The sequence below is a fragment of the Balaenoptera acutorostrata genome, chromosome 2, assembly GCF_949987535.1.
Source record: "Balaenoptera acutorostrata chromosome 2, mBalAcu1.1, whole genome shotgun sequence".
Taxonomy (NCBI): domain Eukaryota; kingdom Metazoa; phylum Chordata; class Mammalia; order Artiodactyla; family Balaenopteridae; genus Balaenoptera; species Balaenoptera acutorostrata.
This window is the reverse complement of record NC_080065.1, coordinates 180,196,043-180,218,265: the sequence shown is the minus strand read 5'-3', so window position 1 is coordinate 180,218,265 and position 22,223 is coordinate 180,196,043. Positions and strand designations below refer to the sequence as shown.

Here is a 22,223-nt window from a genome sequence, read left to right as displayed (position 1 = left end):
CCCAGGATGCCCCTGTGTGTAGGGAAGGCTGAAGGAGAGCAGATGGGGGCAGGCAGGCAGGGTCAGGGGAGACTGGACGGGGGTGGGTGCTCACCACTGCCCTCCTGAGGACACAGCTCACAGGGGTCATTCCAGCCCTCGCCGGGCCTCTGGCTGCAACAGCACCGGGTCTTGGTGGTGTTGAAAGCTTTGGGTACCGAGCACTTTCCAGCCTCGAAATGGGTGAAGCAGAAACTCTGCCGTGTGTCTGTGGGGTGATGGAGGAGGGCTAGCCACCCCAGTCCTCATGAATAGGGTGGTCCTGACCCTACCAGCAACCAATCAGAATGCTCCAGAATCACTCCATGGTGATTGGTTCAGGGACGGACATGTGAGCCACACCGGGCCAATGAGGGTCAGTCCCGGGGTTTTTGCTGAAAATCTGAGAATCCCTTCCAGCAACACCCCACATTCACATCTGTGGGGGTCATCCCAGGCTGGGAGAATAGTCAAACCTAGCCACGTTATTCTTGGATCAGAATTCCTTTCCTGGAGAGGCAAAGTGACTCATTCCAGAGAGCCAGAGGACCCAAGATTTCAGACTCCAAATCCTCGTTACTGACACCCAGTCAGCCCTGGACCACCACCGGCCTGAGATGTCCTTACAGATAGGTTGGGGTTTGGTTCACCATTGGCCCCCATAACAACAAATACTTGTTGAGTTGCCCTGCCCTCTGCCTTTTTGCCCTAACCTGGGAGAGAAGAGGCCAGCTCAGCCTGGGTGAGGCTAGCCCACACTGGACAAGGCTCCTGGAGATCCATACAAGAAACTGCAGCCCCCTTTCTGGGTGATCCAGCTCTTCCCCACCCCACCTCCCACCTCTTCCCTAACCCTGTGTGCTCCCTGGCCCCAGACTCACCAAAGCAACGGTGCCCGTTGTCAGACAGGACAAAGCCAGGCGGGCAGAGGCACTGGAAGCTCCCGGGGCTGTTGGTACAGGTGCCAAAGAGGCACAGGTTGGGCTCTTCCAAGCATTCGTTGATGTCTGGAGGGGCAGGGACATAAGGTGGGTGGGGTGCAGCAGGCCCTCCACTGGGGTGGGCGGCCTCGGCTGCTGGGAGGGGCAGACGGAGTGGGGGGCCCAGCCAGGGAGGGTCCAGGGACTGATGTAGGGTGGGGTCCCCAGGACTCAGGATTAGCTGGAGCACCAGGTGGGCAGTGTGTGGGGGGGTCTTTCCTAGAAGGTGTCTCCAGGTTAGGGGTCGTGGTCTGGAAAAGTTCATCTTTAGAGAGTAAATTTATACAGAGCTAACTAAGACTAGATAAAATTAGCCTACAGTGGAAGAAGTTAGCTTGCATTGTACTAGGCTAGCCCATCTGCTCAGGCCAGATTGGCCCACATTAGCCCAGGCTGTACAAGGCTAGTCCAAGTGGATGAATGGACCAGAGGTGTTCAGGCCAGACTGGTCCTTGACCACCACTCATCAGGTGAGAAGTTCCATGTTTGGTGCAGTGAGACCCACACCCATGCCCATTTTATAGGATTCACGAGGAAGCCTGGGGGCCCCAGAGAGAGAGAGCCCTGAGCCAAGAGAGCATCCTAATAACAGTAACAGTATACGGAGCTGTATTGGGTGCTGTGCTAAATGCATCTCTTCACTCACCACCACCCCAGCTGGCATTCCCATTTTACAGATGGGGGAAGATCAGAGGCCCGGAGGTACCTCCCTGGCCCCAGAGCTGGGAGGTGAGGCCACTCACCGACACAGTGGTCACTCTGAACCTGGAAGCCGGGGGGACAGATGCAGCGGAAGGAGCCCTCAAGGTTCTGGCAAGTGCCTGGCAGGCAGGTTCCCGCGAGGCTGAGACACTCGTTGGCATCTGGGGAGAGGAGGAGGAGGGGTCCCAGCACCAGCTGGTGGCAGGGGCTTGCCAGCGGCTAGGGCCGGCACCTATGGTCACTGCACGATGGCCAAGGCCCCCAGACAAGCCTTTCTGGATCCAGAGGAAGGGCTGATACTCAGGAAAACAGGGACATCTGGAGAAGAATATTCTCGGTCTTGATGGGGGTTATAGGTGGAGCCAGGGGAAGGGGAAGCAAAGTTCCTAATTTCAAGCCACTTGCACACCCCTTTCATGGTTTCCATGGCATCCATTCAACACCTCTATTATACCATACTTCATAAAACTTAGAGCTTCAAGACAGCCTCACCCTAAACCACAAACCCTGTGAAAACATAGGTGTGATGTGCTGGTTTTATACCTTAAAATAAATGCATGGTTATGAAATGGATCCATGCTCACTCGGAAGTACCAACTGCAGGTAAACTTGGAGTAGGGGCTGGCTGAGATGGCTTCCAGCACCATGGTGAGACTCACCTATGCAGTTCTTCCCATCACTCGTGAGCTCAAAGCCATCCTGGCAGAGGCAGTGGAAGGAGCCTGCTGTGTTGAGGCACTGGCCAAATCGGCACACCTGCCCCATGATGGTGCTGCATTCATCCATGTCTGCAGATGGAAGATGGGCCAGCGGGGTCACCCACATAGCCTAGGGCTCTGAGCCTCCCTTGCTCTTCTGTTCACAAAGTTGAGTTGATGGCAGTGACTTCAATTTATTGAGCACTTATATACCAGCTGTATATTAACCCTCCAACTATCCTATAAACTATCCTATAACTATCCTATAAAGCAGACACCAATATTTTCTAATATGAGCATTTAAGGCTATGAATTTGCCTGTACATACTACCTTAGCTGCGTCCCACAAATTTTGTTATGTTGTGTTTTTGTTTTCATTTAATTCAAAATGTTTTCTAATTTTCTTTATGATTTGTTCTTTTTTCTATGGATTCTTTAGGAGTATATTGTTTAACTTCCAAACATTTGGGGATTTTCTGGATATCCTTCTGTGACTGATTTCTAGTTTAATTCACTTACATTCCAAGGACCTACCTTGTGTAACCTCAATTTTTAAAATTTTGTTGTTTATCTTATGGCCCAGAATATGGTCTTTCCTGGTGAATGTCCACGTGCACCTGAGAAGAATGTATGTTCTGGGATGTTCTATAAATATCACTCAGGTCTAGGTGGTTCACATGATTGTTCAGGTGTTCTATATTCTTACTGATCTTCTACTTGATCCCTCTATTACTGAGGGAGGAGTGTTAAATCCTCTAACTGAAATTATGGATTTGTCTATTTCTTTTTCAGTTCTATCAATTTTTACTTCATGTGTTTTGAAGTTCTATTGCTAGCTGCATATGCATTTATGATTGTTATGTCTTCTCAGTGAAATGACCCCTTAATCAATATACATTGACTCTCTTTATTTCTGGTAATATTCCTTGTTCAGAAGTCAATTTGGTCTGATATTAAGATAGGTAGGTATTAGTATTAACCTTCTTTTTACAGAGAAGGAAACTGAAGCACAGAGAAGTAAATGACTTGCCTAGGGTCACACAGCTGGCAGATGGCAAAGCTGGAATTTGAATTCACACCACCTGACCTTGGAATCCACTTTCAACCATTGCACTCAACTGCCAGCATCCCACCACCCAGGTGTTGTATTCACTGTTCACCTTTCTCTCTGTACTGTCCATCTCCTTCTCATCAACCTGAGTGTAAGCTCTAGTGAGGGACCCTCGGTACTTGACAATTGAAGGGGTTTGGAGAACTTTATGGTTAACTAGTTTTCAATCCCCTGAGGTTGTTTTTCTGAAGGCATCCCTGGGGCGAGATCATTAATTTCAGAGGGGTGCCCTCAAGCCAAGAACCCACTTTTCAGTGGGGGTGCACTGAGGCTTGCCCACCAGCCCGGGCAGCTCACCCACGCAATGTCCGTTGTGTGTCGCCACAAAGCCAGGGAAGCAGAGGCAGCTGTAGGAGCCGACGATATTCTTGCAGGTCCCATTTCCGCATGGCTGCTGGTCACACTCGTCGACGTCTGTCAGAGCAAAGCCCCTGATCCCCGCCCAGCTCACCCAGGGCATCGGGCAGCTTGGGCAGTGAGGGCCTGGCTGGACCCAGCCCCCCTCTCCTGCACTTCACCCTGCCCAGGTGGATGGGAAGTGATGGCTGGGAAATACCCCTATGTATCACTTCCATTCTACAGATGGGAAAACTGAGGTGCAGGGAGGTGAATAAGTCATTTACCTAAGGTCTCAGGTGCCAGGGCTCACAGCTGTCTGTGAATCAGGATGGGCAGAAGCATCATCCCCACCCTAGGGGAGGTGTAGACCCATGGCCCCTCGCCCTTGGCAGCCTGGCCTAAGAGGAAGGAGCAGAGGGGGCTCTCACCCATGCACAGGGTCTGGTCTGCTGAGGCCCGGAAGCCACGGTGACACAGGCACATGAAGCTATCAGCTGTGTCCACGCAGTCGCCATGGCTACAGACGTTTGGGATCTCCCGACACTCATTCCGTCCTGAGGGAGGGCAGGGAGTGTGGTGCCCCCGGAGTCCCCACCCCACAGTGTGTCCCGAGCCATCACACGTGGCAGTGGGCAAGCCCGACCGCCTACCCATTCTAGCTGCTGTCCCAGGGGAAATGCTTCACCTCCCATTTCACCCTCATGACTCCCCTGTTAACAGATGCTCTCAGCACCCCCACCCCAAAGTACAGCCAAGGAGGGAATTCCCAGGCAGTCCAGAGGTTATAACTCCACGCTTCCACTGCAGGGGGGCACGGGTTCAATCCCTGGTCAGGGAACTAAGATCCTGCAAGCCACGTGGCACAGCTCCCCCCCCAAAAGAAAGTACAGCCAAGGAACAAAGCCCGGACAGAGCCGTGCCCTACCCAAGTCACAGAGGGAGGCAGAGTCTGGCTTTGTCCTACACCCAACTCCCTCACCTCCCGACTGGGGTCCCCACTTACCCACGCAAGCCCCCCCTGGCGACAGCTTGTACCCTCGGGCGCACTTGCAGCGGTAGCTGCCGGGGATGTTGATGCAGTTGGCATTCTGCTGGCAGGGGCTCTCCCCGCTGGCACACTCGTCCACGTCTGGGGAGTACAGCCAGCGGGGTGGGGTTGAAAGAGACTCTTCCCTGCAGAATCAAACCCTAAACCCAGCCCCCCCCCCACTTCAGGGCAGGTGGTCCCTCCAGAAGCAGCCAGAACCACATTGAGCGGGGTGATGTGGGATGGAGCCCCTCGGAAAGGCGTTAGCCCCATACGCAGAGGGGGAAACTGAGGTTCACGGGGTTTAAAAGACTTGCCCAGAGAGCACAGGCTGGGAGGGGGGACCAGCATCCCACCCGGGGCTGGGGAGGCAGGGGGGCGGCACCTTCGCAGACCAGCAGCACCCTGTTGTAGCTGAAGCCCGTGGGGCACTCGCAGCGGAAGCTCCCGATCTGGTTGATGCAGACGCCATTGGCACAGATGGCAGGGATCTCCCCACACTCGTCGATGTCTGGGGAGGGCGCCAGCCGTCAGGAGCAGCCCAGCCCCCGGCAACGTCTGGGGACCCTGACCTAAGAGATCATGCAGTCTAGGAGAAGACGTGTCCCCCAACCAGCACACACTTGAAGAATTCTGCAGTGGCCAAACTATATATCTGTTCACACCGGAAAGAAATCAGGATGTGGGAGGGAAGGCAGGGGGAGAGAGCCTCTTTCTCAACAAATATGCACATTTGCTGTGACCCAGCAAGCCTGCTTTGTGGGGTCTCCGGGAATGAAGCAGCCCTGTGTGTGAGCAGGAAGCTGCAGGGGAGGACCTGTGGTGACGTTTAGCAAGAAACTGGAAACATCACCAGAGGAGTGGATGACAACATGTGGTCCCTCCCTACAAGGGACTATGATTCATCCTGAAAAAGGGGTGAAGCACTGACACGCACTACAACGTGGACGAACCTTGAAAACATGATGCTCAGTGAGAGAAGCCAGTCCCCAAAGGACAAATATCGTACGATTCCATTTATATGAAACGTCCAGAACAGGCAAATCCAAAGAGATCGAAAGTGGAATAGTGGTTGCCAGGGGCTGGGGGAAGGCAGAATGGGGAATGACTGTTCATGGGGACAGGGTTTCTTTTTGTGTGATGAAATTGTTCAAACTTAAATTGAAGTGATGGGGCACAGCTCTGTGAATATATGAAAACCCACTGAATTGTGCACTTTTGATGGGTGAAGTGAATTATATCTCAATAAAGCTGTTGTTTATATAAAAGAACCTGGAATCTGCCTATGTGTCCACCCATGGGGGACTGACTTATGACCTGGGATGTGTCCATATATGGAATACTACAAAGCAGGGCAAAGAGGGAGGCAGTGCTGAGTGTAGGAACCTGGCTGGTTCTTCATGACTCTTTGCTGGGTGAAAAAAATAAGTTGCAGACAAGACATAAGAAAGCACAGAATTTATGTCCAACTCCCCAGAAAACAATGCCATGCATTTTCAAAGGCGGATCTCTATGTGTGTTTAAATGCATGAAGAAAGAACTAGAAAGAAATACTCCAGGCGTAAAGCATGAATTATATATCAATAAATCTGTTGTTTATATAAAAGAACCTGGAATCAGCCTGTATCCATCCATGGGAGACTGACTTATGATCTTGGGAGAGTATGAGGGAGACTTAGATTTGAGGGGGTGACTGGAGGGGGAGTTGCTCTTATCTGCTCTGTTCCAATTGTTGAAAATAAGGAGAATACAACCATGGAATGAAAACAACTGAAAATAGGTTCATCAATTAAACACCACACAGCTGAAATTTGGCATTGAGGTATTAAATTGTACAAAACCTCATTTAACTTAAAAAGGGAGTGTTCTGCTCCACGCTGCAACATGGATGAACCTTGGGGGCATTACGCTGAGTGAAATAAGACAGACACAGAAGGACAAATACTATATGAATCTGTTTCTATGAGGTCAGATTTATAGACAGAAAGTAGAATGGCGGTTCCCAGGACCTGGGGGAGGGGGATCGGAGTTAGTATTTAATGGGGACAGAGTTTCAGTCTGGGAAGATGGAAAGTTCTGGAGATGGATGTTGGCGATGGTTGCACAACAGTGTGAATGTACTTAATGCCACTGAACTGGACACATAAAAATGGTTAAAATGGTAAATGTTATGTTATGTATTTTTACAGAATTTTAAAAAATGAATAACAATTTAATAAAAATACTCTCATTGTTTTTTTTTAAAAAAGGGGCATGATTCCAGGCCTGGGGAGTTGGAAGAGTGAGGGTGTGGGGTGGGGGAGGGTGGAAGGGAAAGAGCTGTGGGGGGCGGGGAAGAGAGGGGGCAGGGCTCTGGGCACAGAGTGACCTGGGGCTACAGGCAGGAGGGTGGTGGTCACTCACCGAGGGGCTTCCCTGTGTGGATGTCAACGACGAACCCGGGAACCTGGTTTCCACACAGGATCTGGTAATCCACTGGGCAAAGGAGAATGGGGAAGGCAGGGCGCTGGGGCTGCAGCCTCCCCGGGTGGACACCTCCTCCTCCTCTGATCAGCTTGTCTATCCCTGTAGCCCAGTGCTCACCTGGCCTCTGATAACTAGTCCCTCTCCCTCCCACCACTCTGACCAGCACTGGGAGGGTTACGGGTGCCATACACCTGTGCGGGGTGATCTTCGAACACATAGACATGACCTCCCTCATCTCTTCCCTGCATGAGTGCCACCAGCCACACCCCACTGTCCTCACCATAAAATGCAGACTCTTCAGTCTGGACCTCAAGAACCTTCATCCTCAGCCCCACCTTTCCTCCAACAGCATCTCCTGCCCTCCTGTTATATGATTTCATTCCATGTCTGGATGTGTCCTGCTCTGTCATACTATGAGAACTTTGCATATGCTGTTCCCTTTGCTGTTCCCTAGCATAGTCCACTTCAACCTTGAGGACTCAGGGTAGCCCACCACTCTGGCCCTGGACAGCTGATGACGCCATCCTTTGGCTCTTCCAGGGCAATTCACTCTCTGACTGTATCCCACTGCTGACACCAAGATGCTGCTTGCCCGACCTCGATCCCCAGGTGGGTGGGTGTCCCTGGGCCCACCTGACAGACATGGGCAGGCATTTGGGTAATGCCACCTTTCCCCAGGTCCCTACCTGCTCCTCACTCGCTCTTCTGCCTGTATCGTGATGAGAACAGACCAATCTCAGTGGCCCCTATGCCTAGTGTGGACTTCTGTCTCATCATATGCAACCTGCACCTCAGATTCAGGTGCATAAGATTCAGGTAGGTACCTAACTCCCAGCACATAATTTGTGAGTGACATTTGATCTGTCTTGACAATCTCATAACCAGACTTGGCTGTCTGCAGTTTCCTCCCAGACTGCACAGCTTGGGTCTACCTTATTCTTATTTCCTAGAACCCAGAACAGGACCCGGCACTCAGAGACAGCCAGTAATGACCCCTTCTCATACCACTGCACTGGGTTGAACAATGACCCTCCACCCCCAAAGTTCATGTCCACCCAGACCCTCTGAATGTGACCTTTTTGGGAAACAGGGTCTTTGCAGATACAATCAAGTTAAAGTCATCCTGGATCAGAGTAGCCCGAATGCAATGATTGGTGTCCTTATAAGAAATGAAGAGACATGTGGAGACACAGGGAGAAGCCATATGAGTTGAAGGCAGAGATGGAAGAGATGCAGGTACAAGCCAAGCAACACCAAAGAATGCCTGGAGCCACCAGAAACTGGACGAAGCAAGTAAGAATTCATCCCTAGAGCCTCTGAAGGAAGCATGACCCTGCCCACAACTTGATTTATGACGTCTAGCCTCCAAGACTGTGAGAAAATACATTTCTGGTGTGTTTTTTTTTTTAAGCCACCAAGTTTGTGGTATTTGTTGCCACAACCCTAGGAAACAAATTGTCTTAGTTCAGGCTGCTATAAGGAAATACCATGAACTGGATGGCTCCAATAACAAAGGTTTACTTCTCACAGTTCTGCAGGCCGGGAAGTCCAAGATCAAGGTGCTGGCAGATCTGGTGTCTGCTGAGAACTCTTCCTGTCTGCCTTCTTGCTGTGTCTTCACATGGCAAAGAGAGAACCTTTCTTGTGTCTCTTCTTATAAGGGCACTAATCCCATTTAGAGGGCTCCATCCATATGACCTAATTAACTCCCAAAGGCTCCATCTCCAAATGCCATCACACTGGGGGTTAGGGCTCCAACATATGAATTTTGGGGGAACTCAAACATTCAGTCCATAGCACTAATACACTTGTAACCCCCTAGTTATCCCCTCTACTCACCGCTCCATTCCTGCAGCTCTTTCTGATGCCTGGGCTGGTTGCTAGATCATCCTAATAGGTCTCATCCCAACTGCCAAAAAGGTCTTCTGCTCAGTCCTTCTTTCAGGACTTTGCTCCTGCTGTTCCTTGCCTGGAATACCCTTCTTCATCCTGACCGACATTTCTGTAATCCTCCCCAGAGCTTCTGCAAGCTTGCTCCGCCCACAGCTCATGGGGCCCTGGTACCTCTAACCAGCTGTGCTTTTCTCTCTGGCCCTAGGAACTCACTCACTGACCCCCCCCAAATAATCTGTGAGTGTTCAAGGTTCTGTAGCACAAATGAAAGCCTCACTGATCCATCCTGAATTCCTCGAGTCTGTGAAATAGAAGGATACCTTGCCCTCCTTAAAAGTATTGATTTTTCCATACGTTGATTGGGATGGAACTTCAACTCTTCAGCTCTCATCAAAACAACACAGGCTCATCTGGGAGTCCTAAGTGCGGTGTGCCTCATTAAACACTGCATTAAAAAGGGCCAAGCTGGGGGGCTTCCCTGGTGGCACAGTGGTTGAGAATCTGCCTGCCAATGCAGGGGACACGGGTTCGAGCCCCGGTCTGGGAAGATCCCACATGCCACGGAGCAACTGGGCCCGTGAGCCACAATTACTGAGCCTGCGCGTCTGGAGCCTGTGCTCCGCAACAAGAGAGGCCGCGACAGTGAGAGGCCCGCGCACCACGATGAAGAGTGGTCCCCACTCGCCGCAACTGGAGAAAGCCCTCGCACAGAAACGAAGACTCAACACAGTCATAAATAAATAAATAAAAGAACGTGAATTTCTTTAAAAAAAAAAAAAAAAAAGGGCCAAGCTGGAATGAAGGCCAGGGAGGGGCACTTACGGCTGGCAGGGGTTGGGCAGGCCTCGCAGGGTCTATTCCAGGCCTGGCCAATGTTGTAAGAACAGCAGCACGTCTTCCGGGTCACGTTAAAGGTCAGCTCATTCCGACATGTACCGTTATAATGCCGGAAGCAGACACTCTTCCTCATGTCTGCATTTGGGTTGGGGTGAAGGATGCAGGCAAGAGACACCAGAAGAAGAGAGCCAGAGAGATAGGAACTCATTCACAAATCCATTTGGAAATTACTGGCTTGACTTCTCTCCCCATCACACATGAGGGTGCCCTTCACATTTTAGCGTTTCTTGGGCAGTGCACAACCTGGACAACCATACATGGCAGCCCTGGGTCCCTGAGCCCTGCAGCCTTGTTAACTGTTGCATACCAGCATCTCAAATACACTCATCCTCCCTCTCTCCTCCCACAAACATGCCTCTCCACACTCTTCCAAAGCTTGGAGACTCCCAGAAGCCCCTCCCACACCCGAGTGTTTTTTCCACAACTGCTGGGCTCCCCCATCATCACACTTCATACCCATGCATTTGTTGCCACCGTTGACTTGCAGGTATTCCGCTGGGCAGACACAAGTGTAGTTCCCCAGAGTGTTGTAGCAGGTACCAGGGCCACAGATGCCTGAGTGTGCAGAGCATTCATCTATGTCTGCAGGGGGAGGGAGGAATTGTCTGCATCCAGGAATTGTCTGGATAACTCCCCAACCCAGGTCTGCCAGAGCCACTTTGCTATGCGGTTGAGTTTAGTTTCGAGATTAGGTTAAAATGCACAGACATCTTAGTGATGTGTAAAGATACGGCACAGTGTTAGGTGGGGAAAAAGTTTACTATGATCCCACTTCTATTAAGAAAAAATATGACCTGAGCTCATGAATTAATGATATTATCACCAAGAGTGGGGCAATCATGTGCTTCCCAGTGTGATGCAATAGGAAGCGAGAGCCCTATGAATAAAATATTCTTGAAAGAAAAAAGTTGATTCTCAATCTGATCGATCCCTTAGTCCAGAGGCAGCACATATTTTCTGTAAAGGGCTGTCAGTAAATGTTTTTTTCAGTTTTGCGAGCCAAACAATGGTCTCTGATGAGCTATTCACTTTGCCATGGTAGCGTGAAGGTAGCCAACCATAGACAATGGGTAAACAAACTAGCATGCTGTGCCCCAATAAAACTTGATTTATGGCCACTGAAATGTGAATTTCATGTCATTTTCATGTGGCACAAAGTATTATTCTCCTTTTGATTTTTTCCAATAACCTAAAAATGTGAAAAGCCTTCTTAGTGGGCTATACAAAAACAGGTGGTGGAATATTAGCAAGCTAGGAGTGACATTTCCAAAAATGGCAGAATAGGGAATGTCAGAGCTTTATTCCTCCACAAAAACAACTATTGAGCTGAGCAAAAACTGACAAAATTAACTTTTGAGGAACTCAGGAATCCAGTCAAAAACTTACAAAACCAGGGGATCTGATATATAGAATATCCTAGAGAATCCACAGAATGAAAACTATTAGAGCTAATAAATGAAGCTGGCACAACTGCAGAATGCAAGATCAACACACTGACATAGAAATTTCAGTTGTATTTCTACAAACTACCAAAAAGCAATTGAAAAGGAAATTAAGAAAATAATTCCAATTATAATAGAATCCAAAAGATTAAATACTTAAGAATAAATTCAACCCAAGAGGTGAAAGACTTGTACACAGAAAACTATAAAACATTTCTGAAAAAAATTAGAGAAGACCTAAATAAATGGAAAGACATCCTGTGTACATGGATTAAAAGACTCATTATTGTTAAAATGGCAATATTCCCTAAAGTGATCTATAGATTCAACGTAATTCCCATCAAAATCCCAGTGACTTCTCTTTTCTTGGCAGAAATGGAAAAGCTGATCCTAACATTCATATGAAATTGTAAGGGACCCCAAACAGCCAAAACAATCTTGAGAAAAGAAAAAAAAGTTGGAGGAGTCACACTTCCCCATTTCAAAACCTACTTACAATGCTATAGGAATCAAAACAGAGTGGTGCTGGCATAAGGATAGAACTATAAATCAGTGGAATAGAATTTAGAGACCAGAAACAAACCAAGACATCTACAGTCAATTGATTTTCAACAAGACCACTCAGTGCAGAAAGAAAAGTCTCTTCAGCAAATGGTGCTGGGACAATTAGATACCAACAGGCAAAAGAATGAAGTTGGATCCCTACCTCACACCATATACAAAAATTAACTCAAAATAGGAGACTTAAACATGAGAGCTAAAACTATAAAACTCGGGCTTCCCTGATGGCGCAGTGGTTAAGAACCCGCCTGCCAATGCAGGGAACACGGGTTCAAGCCCTGGTCCGGGAAGATCCCACATGCCGCGGAGCAACTAAGCCCGTGCGCCACAACTACTGAGCCTGCGCTCTAGAGCCTGCGAGCCACAACTACTGAGCCTGTGTGGCACACCTACCGAAGCCCATGCGCCTACAGCCCGTGCTCTGCAATGAGAAGCCACCACAATAAGAAGCCCATGCACTGCAATGAAGAGTAGCCCCTGCTCGCCGCAACTAGAGAAAGCCCGCATGCAGCAATGAAGACCCAACGAAGCCAAAGATAAATAAAATAAATTAATAAATTAAAAAAAAAGATCTACCAAAAAATATATATATAAAACTATAAAACTCTTGGAAGAAAACATAGGGGTAAACCTTAATAACCTTGTGTTTAGCAATGGATTCTTAGATATGACACCAAAAGCACAAACCACAAAAGGAAAAAAAACCCAGATAAATTGGATTTCATCAAAATTTAAACCTGTTGTGCATCAGCAGGCACCACTGAGAAAGTGAAAAGACAACTCACAGAATTGGAGAAACTCTTTGCAAATCACATATCCGATGGGAGTCTTATATCCAGTATACATAAAGAACTCTCACAACTCAACAACAGAAAGGCAAACAATCCAATTTTAAAATGGGAAAAAGACCTAAATAGACATTTCTCCAAAGGTACTCAACCTCATTAGTCATTAGGAAAATACAAACCAAAACCACAATGAGATACCATTTCACACCCACTAGGATAATATTTTAAACAATGGAAAATAACAAGTGTTGACAACGATGTGGAGAAACTAGAACCCTCTTATGTTGCTGGTGAAAATGCAAAATGGTGCAGCTGCTGTGGAAAACAGTTTGGCAGTTCCTCAAAAAGTCAAACATAGAATTACCATATGACTTAGTGATTCTAGGAGTTAGACAAAATGTTTGACAAGGACTGGCTACAGAATTTGTCCAGTGCAAAGTATATGAAGAATTTCAAGATGGCGACAGCAGAGCATTAAACTAAGCGGGAGTGGGGGGGGTGGGGGAATGGCACCCTTTGGAGTACAGGGCCCTTGAGTCTGAAAGTTGGGAAATGCTGCAAGCCTGCAGCCCTCAAGGGCACAAACTGGCCCTGCGAGGCTCCACGGCCAAGGTTAACATTCAGGTTGAAGTCTCCCTGCCCTGGGACAGTCAAGAAATGCAGCACAGGGCCATATCTGATGACAGGACGTTTCCCTTTTTCCCTTGAGAGTCTACGGAATAAGGGAGGCAGGGAGGGATGAGATATTTTTCAAGCATTTTGGGTTCTGACTCTGGTTTGACAGCTCCCACCTCCATGTAGAAAGGAAATTGGGCTTTCAATCTTAGATCTCTCCCTTCTTTCACCATTTCCTTGAGTTTCTAAAGAGTGCTGATCAGAGTGAAAGATCTACTGTCCTTGTGTGCTGATGTCAGTGTCTGGTTGCATGCAGGTGCTCAGTTAACATTGTTGAAAAGAAGAAAAAGAATGGATTGGTGGACAGATAGATGGATGGATGGATGGATGGATGAATAAAGGAAGGAAGGAATTTCATATATTGCATCAAAAGAGCTCAGACTCAAGGTTAAGAATGGCTGGGCTCAAAGCCAGTTTCAATCACTTACTAGCTGGTATCTCAAGTGACTTAACCCCCTTGAGCCTTAGTTTCTGCATCTGAAAAATGGGGTCATAATAAGAACATCTTTCTCATGAGGCTGTTTTGGTGAATGAACAAATGACAAATGCAGATGCTCAGCACCGTGGTGACACGCAATCACAGACACCAGTTAACTGTTGATTGTTACTAAGATGCAAAAGAGGACAGTAAGGAGACAAGTGAAAAGGAAAGGTATCGCTGTTCCTTTGGTGTCTTTCCCTTCCTCCTCTTAGCTCTGAGCCTTGTTCAGCTTTTGCTCAAAGGAAGAAGGGCATGGCTGCTGAGATAAAGCCAGGTCATTTCTGAGTGGGAAGGAGGCTGGAGGTCAGGCAATGGGGAGACGGGGAGGGGGCAGCAGAGCAGAGGGTAGATTGGGACGTTCCGAGGAAGCCTTCCCCACCCTTCCAATGGGCCCCAGGCAGCAAAGCAGGTGAGCAGACTCCGAGGGGCATGTGAGGCCCCAGTACCTGAAAAGGAGGTGAGGCTGGGCAGGAAGGTAGGGAGGATGGGGTGGGTTCAAGCTCACCCTCACAGATGCGGGTGTCCTCATTGAGGTGGTAGCCAGGTGGACACTCGCACTGGAAGCTGCCAAAGGTGTTGACACAGTTGCCCCCCTGGCACAGCCCTGGCAGCTCCTGGCATTCGTCAATGTCTGTTAGGAAGTGAGGAAGCTGTGATTGGAAGGTAAATCCAAGCAGAGGACTTGGGGGACACCCATGCCTTGCCCTAGGCTCTCCAGGGTCCTGGAGAGTCAGTCCTGCTTCTTTAAGAATACTCAGGGACTTCCCTGGTGGCGCAGTGGTTAAGAATCCATCTGCCAATGCAGGGTACATGGGTTCGATCCCTGGGCCGGGAAGATCCCACATGCCATGGAGCAACTAAGCCCGTGCACCACAACTACTGAGCCTGCGCTCTAGAGCACGCGAGCCACAACCACTGAGCCCATGCGCTGCAAGCCCATGCTCCACAACAAGAGAAGCCACCACAATGAGAAGCAAGCACACCGCAGTGAAGAGTAGCCCCTGCTCACCGCAACTAGAGAAAGCCCACGTGCAGCAATGAAGACCCAATGCAGCCAAAAATAAAATAAATAAATTTTAAAAAAAAGAATACCCAAGAGCTGTTGGATATTTGGAGGCTGCACCCAGACTCTCCTGGGTCAATGTCACCCTGAATTCATCCTCTTTCCCTTCATTGGATAGAACATCCTTTCATCCATCCATCCATCAAAGTTCCATCTTGATGGAATTCTCCAATCTCATTACCCCCATGGATAAAAGGGTGGCTGGATGGATGGATGGATGGATGGATGGAATGATGGATGGATGGGTGGGTGGATGGATGGAATGATGGATGGATGGAATAAAGGATGGATGGAATAAAGGATGAATGGATAGAATGATGGATGGATGGATGGATGAATGGATATGGGAGGATGGATGTGTGGATGGGTAGATGGGTGGATATGAAAAGTGCTAGATGGGTGAATAAGCAAATGGGTCAATGGACGAAAAGATAAATGAGTGGATGGATGGGTGGGTGGGTAGGTGAGTAGATGGATGAATGTACTTATATATATGGATGGACGGATGGATGAATGGATGGAAGGAAAGAAGGAAGGAAGAATGGATAGAAGGAAAGAAGGAAGGAAGAATGGATAAATAGGGAATGGATGTATGGGTGGGTAGATGAGAGACGAATGGATCGATGGGTGGATGGGGGTTGGATAGAAGGATGAATCAATAAACCAATAGGTGGAAGAGGAGATGGCTGAGAGGATCTGCCCTCAACCCCAAAGCTGCCCAACTCTGCTCTCTGCTGAGGGGGGAATGAGAGGAAGGTCAATCAGTGGACGGTCTACCAGGAACTCACCTTCCAGAATGACGGTGATGGGATTGGGCCGGAAGCCCTCACCCCCCGGGCACAGGGTTCTGTACTCAGCTGCAAGGGAAAGAGGTGCTTGTGAGGGGCTGTGGGATGGGGCATTTGGGCAAAGCTCAGGGGAATCAGGGGAGGGGAGGTCCCCTAGAAAGGGCTCAAGAGTGGGCCTTCCATCCCTTTACCACAGAAACTACATCCCCTTACCTCCTCAGCTTCTTGGGGCCAAGAGACATTGATCCAATCCTGGGGTATCCAGTGTGTGCGTGTGTGTGTGTGTGTGTGTGTGTGTAAACATGAGCTCACAATTCAACATGTGAGCAGATGGATCTTGTGGTAGTAGCTGGGGGTAGGGAGGGATTCTTTGTGATCCAAAACCAGACCCTAGTGTGACCACAAGTTTCCCCCATGAAAGGAAGACCCTGGATGTACACACACACACACCTGAATAGGTGGACAGTTGCCTCCTTACTTCACACCTGATGACTTTGCACATGCTCTTCCCACTGCACCCCACACCCTTTCCCCTACTCTGCCTGGAAAACTCCTACTCATCCTTCAAAACCTCATTCAAGTCCCTATGTTGGGAAGGCTTCCCTTAACCCCTTCCTCTCCATGGCTTCCTCCTGACCCATCACTATGCCTCAAACAGACCCTTAGGATAGTTCCACTCTCAACAGTCCAGGGACTGTTGGTTTACGGGTAAGGGGCAGTGTGCAGCGGTTGTGGTTCATCCTTCTCTAGGTCCCCACCCCTAGGAAAGGACACAGAGGAATGCTCAATGTTTGTTGATTGACTGAGTGAGCAAGTGAATATAAACACACAAAGAATTTGCAGGAAGAGATGGCAGAAGGAGACTTTGGGGAGAGACCTAGACGATGAACTGCTGAGAATATGCTGTGTGACCCAGGGCGAGCCCTCCTCCCTCTCTGGTTCCCAGTGTCCCTCCCTTAGCAGAGATGACCCCCTAAGCCCTGCGGGACCCTGGACCAGGGCTAGGTCTCTGCCTTCCCCCTCCCCCACTCCCCCAGGGACTCACTGGTATTGGCCAGCGGGCACAGCTCACAGGGGTTGCCCCAGGCCCGTCCCAGGGAGCAACAGCAGGATGCTCGGGTGACACCAACCCCGATCTCCACACTGCAGGAAATGCCACCGTCCCCTCGGTCCTGTGTGTCCAGGAAACAGTTCCCGACCCGGGTGTCTGAACAGGCAGAAAGGGATGGTTAGCAAGTGGTGGGGGAGAAATGGTGTGTGTGTGTGTGTGTGTGTGTGTGTTTGCACTTCTGTGTATGTGTAACTGTGTGTTACTCTATGTGTGTCTGTGTGTGCATGGGTGTCTCTGTGTGTGACTGTGGAATTCTGTGTGTGCATATTTCTGTGTACATGTGTGACTCTATGCATGTGTCTGTCTGTCTGTCTAGAGCAGAAGGTTGTATCTCAACAGACGATCGAGATGATCACTCTGGCCAAGGGCCTGTTTGTCAGGAGCAGGTTGATCTGGGTGACCCAGGCTATGGCCCCATCCAGCCCACTGACCCCAAAACCCCACCCGGAGTGGAGTGCGTGCTCACCCACGCAGCCCACCCCGCTGGGGTTCAGCTCAAAATCCTGGGGGCAGTTGCAGAGGTAGCTGCCAGGGGTGTTGACACACAGGCCGTTGATGCAGTTCACGGGGTCTGCACACTCATTCACATCTGTGGAGTGGGGGCACCGTCAGCAGGGAGCCCTCCCTTGACCCACTTCCCTCCTGCCTTCTTCCCAGGGAGTCAAGCCCTGGCTGTTGGGGGCCAGGCTTAGGGGCAAGGTCACATCCTCCCCCGGGAAGAAAGAAAGCCTGATGGGACAGCAGCCTCTGGGGTCTGCCCTGTCCCAGGCGACCCCACGCCCTCCCCTGCTCTGTTCTACTTGGCCTGGAGGTTTGCCCTTGACAGCTCTCCCTGCCCCCAGATTCCACGAGCTAACCTACAAAAAGCAACATTCAGGACATGTTTTGAGCCAGGGGCTGGCAGACTACAACCTGTGGGCCAAATCCGGCCCTCTATCTGTTTGTGTGTATAAAGTTTTATTGGCACACAGGCACACTCATTCATTCACTTATCACCTGTGTCTGTTTCTGAGCAACAGGGCAGAGACTGTATGGCCGAAACCTGAAAATATTTACTGTCCGGCCCTTCATTGAAAACGTCTGCCGAACCCTGTTTGGGACACACAGGTGGGAGACCATTTTGATGGCTGTGGTGGAGGGAGCTCGACTTTGTTGATCCACTGCATTTATTCAGGGGATGATAAATGAGGATGATGAAGGTTAACGGGGCAGGAGCACTGCTGGAGACGGCGGTCACACAAGGCCCCCTCCATGAGAGGACATGTGAGAAGAGATCTGTGGGCAGTGAGGGAGTGAGCCGCACCGCCCCTCCCCAGCCCCATGGACCCCACACCTGTGCAGTTGCCGCCTCCGCGGTCCAGCTCGTAGCCCTCATCGCAGACGCAGCGGAACATGCCTGGCAGGTTCTCACAGCTCCCGAACACACAGAGGTTCCCGAGAACACACTCGTCCACATCTGGGGGGGGCGGACCCCAGCTCAGCGCAGCCCAGCCCACCTGGCATCCTGCTCCTGCCACCCCCAGTGCCAGCGGCTCCAGGGTCCCGCCCACATCCCGGCAGCCCCAGACCTCACCCTGGCAGGCGTGCTGGTCCTCTGTGGGGTTGAAGCCCATCTCGCATTCACAGCGGTACCCCCCGGGGGCATTGAGACACTGCCCGTTCTCGCAAAGGTCCACGTTCTCCGCACACTCGTCCCTGTCTAAGGGGAGCCAGAGACGGAGAGCTGGGGGTCGGCTGGCCAGGACCCAGTTGGAGTGGGCAGGTGGCCCCTGTCACTCAAATCCTTCAGTCACCCAGGGTTCCAGGGAGCTAGCAAGTAGCCCGGGGAACTTGGAGGGCAGGTGACCAAGTCAGGGCCAGGGAGCAGACAGGGGACCTGGTCACGCAGGATCTGGGGTGGAGGGCCGCCAGGAAGTAAGCAAGCGTTCCTGCTCCCCACATCCAGAAGGCTCCATGCATTCTGAGTCCAGGGGAGAAGACTGCCCCCACGGACTCAGGGTCTGGCCTGTGGCCCCAAATGCTGAAGGCACGTCCTCTCCGGCACCCACGGGGTGGGTGGGTGGATCAGTGCAAGTCGGGAAGCCAACTGACCACTGTGGCCACCTCGGAATCCAGCCCCCATGGCTGTCCCTCTCGGGCCCCTCCAGCCCTCCCATCCCAACCCCCGACCTCACCTTCGCAGAAGTAGCCGTCCCCAGCAAAGCCCGGGGGGCAGGCACAGCGGTAGGAGCCGGGGGTGTTGAGGCAGTCAGCTCTCGGGCTGCACCCATGCTCCTGGAAGGCGCATTCATCCAGGTCTGCAGGAGATGGAACCCGGAGTCCCCCGGGTGTGTGCACTGAGGGGCTGCAGGGAGGCAGACCCTCCAATCCCAGCCCTGACCGGCCCCCCTGGACATGCCTGAGCCCAGCCACCCCTCCCCGCCTCCTGCCTCCCCCCCCACCACCCCACCTACCTCTACAGCTCTGCCCGGACCTCCTGCCCTCAGGCACTCACCGTGGCATTCGAAGCCATCCCCCACCCAGCCTGGCTGGCACCTGCAGCTGAAACTCCCAGGGATGTTGTGGCAGGAGGCGTGACCATCACAGCTGTGTCCCCCAAGCTCACATTCGTCCACATCTGAGAGGAGAGGGACCCAGGCATAGGAGGGGCAGGACCAGGAGAGGGGGTGGAGGATGCAACACCCCCAGGAAACCTGGGCCCAGTAGAAATAGGGCTTCAGGTACAGAGTGGCAAGACTCAGTGCAGGAGCAAGGGAAAGAGCAAGGATCGTCCCTAGGGCAGGGCTGGCCCAGACATGTCCCCACACCACTGCGGGAGCTTCCACCTTCACCCAGAGCCCACGAGGAAAACCCCCAAACCCAACAGGGCATGACTCCCAGCAGCCCCCAGAAATGGTCTGAAATGGCAGCATGACTTAGGGTAGACACTAAGAGTAACTGTCCTAATGCACACACTCCCTCTCTAAAGCAGGATTTCCTTCTAAACCAGTGTGTCTAATCCTCAACCAATTTTGCATCACCCTTATCTCAGCCATGTTCATACACCACCTAAATGAGCTGCTGTTCACTGAAAGTTTCTTCACACTGCCTCCCATTTTTACTCACGTGAACATATTTTAAAAGAAAAATAACAACGACCTCTAAGAAATCATGGGTTTGATGCTGTTTTCCAAGGTTTGTTTCTATTATGCATTAAAATAACTATGTAATTATGGCAAGTAGAATTATGTTCTCCAAAAAAAGTGTGTTCCAATCCTAACTCCCAGAACCTCTGAATGTGCCCTTTTTTAGAAATAGGGTCTTTGTAGGTGTAACCAGAATCAGGTGAGGTCATCCTGGATTACAGTGGGTTCGAAACCAATGACTGGTGTCCTCATAAGAAGAGGGAAATTTGGACACAGAGAGGAGAACACACTGTGATGATGGACGTGGAGATTGGAATGGTGTGTTCAAGGATGCCAAGGACCAATGGCCACCACCAGAAGTGAGGAGAGAGGGATGGGAGAGATTCTCCCTCTGGGCCCCCAAGAAGGAACCAACCCTGCCGACACTATGATTTCAGACTCTGGCCTCCAGAACTGTTAATTCTAGAGAGAGTAGATTTCTGTGGTTCTGAGGCACCAGGTTTGTGGTCAGGGGTTTCAGCAACCCTAGGAAGCTAAAACAGGAACTACGGAAGTGTTTAAATGTTCATCCCTATACCACTTAAAAGCATCAGGCTTGCATGCTTTGGGAACTGATGTGGATACTAAGGGATCCAGAGCTCCCCCCACAGAGCTGTTAAGGGAGCCCCAGGGGCACGTGATCGGATCCTATTTTTTTGCGTTAACATGAGGCCCCACCAGTGGAAGTGTGTTAAGAATGAGGTCTGGCTGTGCTCTGCTCCAAGGGATGGGGCAGACCCCATGAACCCTGAGCTGGCCCCTCGGGGGCCCATTCGCCTGCTCCACTGACCGCCAGCTCACCGGAGCAGCCCGTGGCCCCCTTCCTGACGACGTAACCCAGCTGGCAGTGGCAGACAAAGGAACCCCTTGTGTTCTCGCAGACCCCATGGAGGCAGATGTAGGGGTTCAGGTCACACTCGTCTAAGTCTGTGGGATGACAAGAGAGGAAGCAGGTGAGGGTGGGGACGCAGCAGCATTTGCTAAGTGCCCTGCCACATGGGTCCCCTGCATCGGGGTTCTCTTTGCCCATCTTCAGGGGTGGGGAACTCCCCCAATTCCACCACTGGGCAGCCGCAAATATTCAGTTAACAGTCTACAGCACATATTCCGTGGAACTCACCGGACATGAATTCCCAAAAGGATTTTATACCAATACATTTAGACAACGCTGAGTTAAACAAAGCTAACTGGATTTTTTTCTCCTGCAGGCCTTTTCAGAGCCTTTATGCCAACGTGGATCTGCAAGAAGGGATGGAGGAAGCAGCATTTCCTATTTAACTTGGTCCTAAGCCCCCTTTTCTTCAGTGTTTCCTAAGACACCTGTGATCAGGAATGCTTTAAGCTGCCCTGGGCTGGACACATCTCCCTGGGACTTCCTCACGCTGGCCCCAGCTCTGCCCTGATGGGGCACCCAGTAGACATCTGCTCTCTGGGCCCCGTGATGACCTGCAGCCAGGACAGGACGGTGATCACGGCCCAAACAGCCTGGGTCCCCAAGCAAAGCTCAGAGAATACAGTGTCTTTCCATCTAGCTCACCTTCCTCTGCAGAAAACCCCTTGGTCTGCAGTGATCTTATACATTGCTTTCAGAACAGGGCACGCGCCTCTGTATGCCCTGGGTACACGGTAAGTGTTCAATAACTTCATAAAATAACAAGGTTCAAGGGCCTCTGCTGCTGTGAATGAGATCCCACGGGTCTTGGTGCAGGGGCTCTAGGCACAGGTGGCCAGGAGCAGACCGCCAAGTGCAAAGCCTCATCTCCCCTGCCCGCGTGTGACGGGGACGGGACTGGAGTCTGTCTTGCCCACGTGGCCTCCTTGTGGAAGGTCTGGTGGGTGAATTGTGAAGCTGCCTCCTCCACCTGTATGTAGTCCCAGCTCCTCACCTACACACGTCCTCATGTCCAGCGTGGCCACAAAGCCGTCATAGCAGAGGCAGCGGTGACCCCCCGGCACGTTGATGCACTGGCCCCCGTCACAGATGTCCGGGTTCTCCTCACACTCGTCCACGTCTGGGGG

General features: G+C 50.9%; 1 protein-coding gene across 1 annotated transcript in view; it reads right to left on the bottom strand.

The window, feature by feature from the left end:
* FBN3 (fibrillin 3) overlaps window positions 1–22,223 on the bottom strand; it is a 64,795-nt gene that overhangs the window by 15,714 nt on the left and 26,858 nt on the right. Inside the window, exons 32-52 of the mRNA XM_057540464.1 lie at window positions 22,091–22,216; window positions 21,006–21,131; window positions 19,535–19,657; window positions 19,215–19,337; window positions 18,614–18,739; window positions 18,374–18,496; window positions 17,507–17,629; window positions 16,975–17,136; window positions 15,930–15,998; window positions 14,584–14,709; window positions 10,588–10,713; window positions 10,057–10,206; window positions 7,279–7,350; window positions 5,261–5,386; window positions 4,852–4,977; window positions 4,277–4,402; window positions 3,807–3,923; window positions 2,360–2,488; window positions 1,742–1,861; window positions 900–1,025; window positions 95–247 (exon numbers count right to left, since the gene is read on the bottom strand). Of these exons, the coding sequence (XP_057396447.1) occupies window positions 95–247; window positions 900–1,025; window positions 1,742–1,861; window positions 2,360–2,488; window positions 3,807–3,923; window positions 4,277–4,402; window positions 4,852–4,977; window positions 5,261–5,386; window positions 7,279–7,350; window positions 10,057–10,206; window positions 10,588–10,713; window positions 14,584–14,709; window positions 15,930–15,998; window positions 16,975–17,136; window positions 17,507–17,629; window positions 18,374–18,496; window positions 18,614–18,739; window positions 19,215–19,337; window positions 19,535–19,657; window positions 21,006–21,131; window positions 22,091–22,216 (2,598 nt within the window). The remainder of the gene's footprint in view (window positions 1–94; window positions 248–899; window positions 1,026–1,741; window positions 1,862–2,359; window positions 2,489–3,806; window positions 3,924–4,276; window positions 4,403–4,851; window positions 4,978–5,260; window positions 5,387–7,278; window positions 7,351–10,056; window positions 10,207–10,587; window positions 10,714–14,583; window positions 14,710–15,929; window positions 15,999–16,974; window positions 17,137–17,506; window positions 17,630–18,373; window positions 18,497–18,613; window positions 18,740–19,214; window positions 19,338–19,534; window positions 19,658–21,005; window positions 21,132–22,090; window positions 22,217–22,223) is intronic.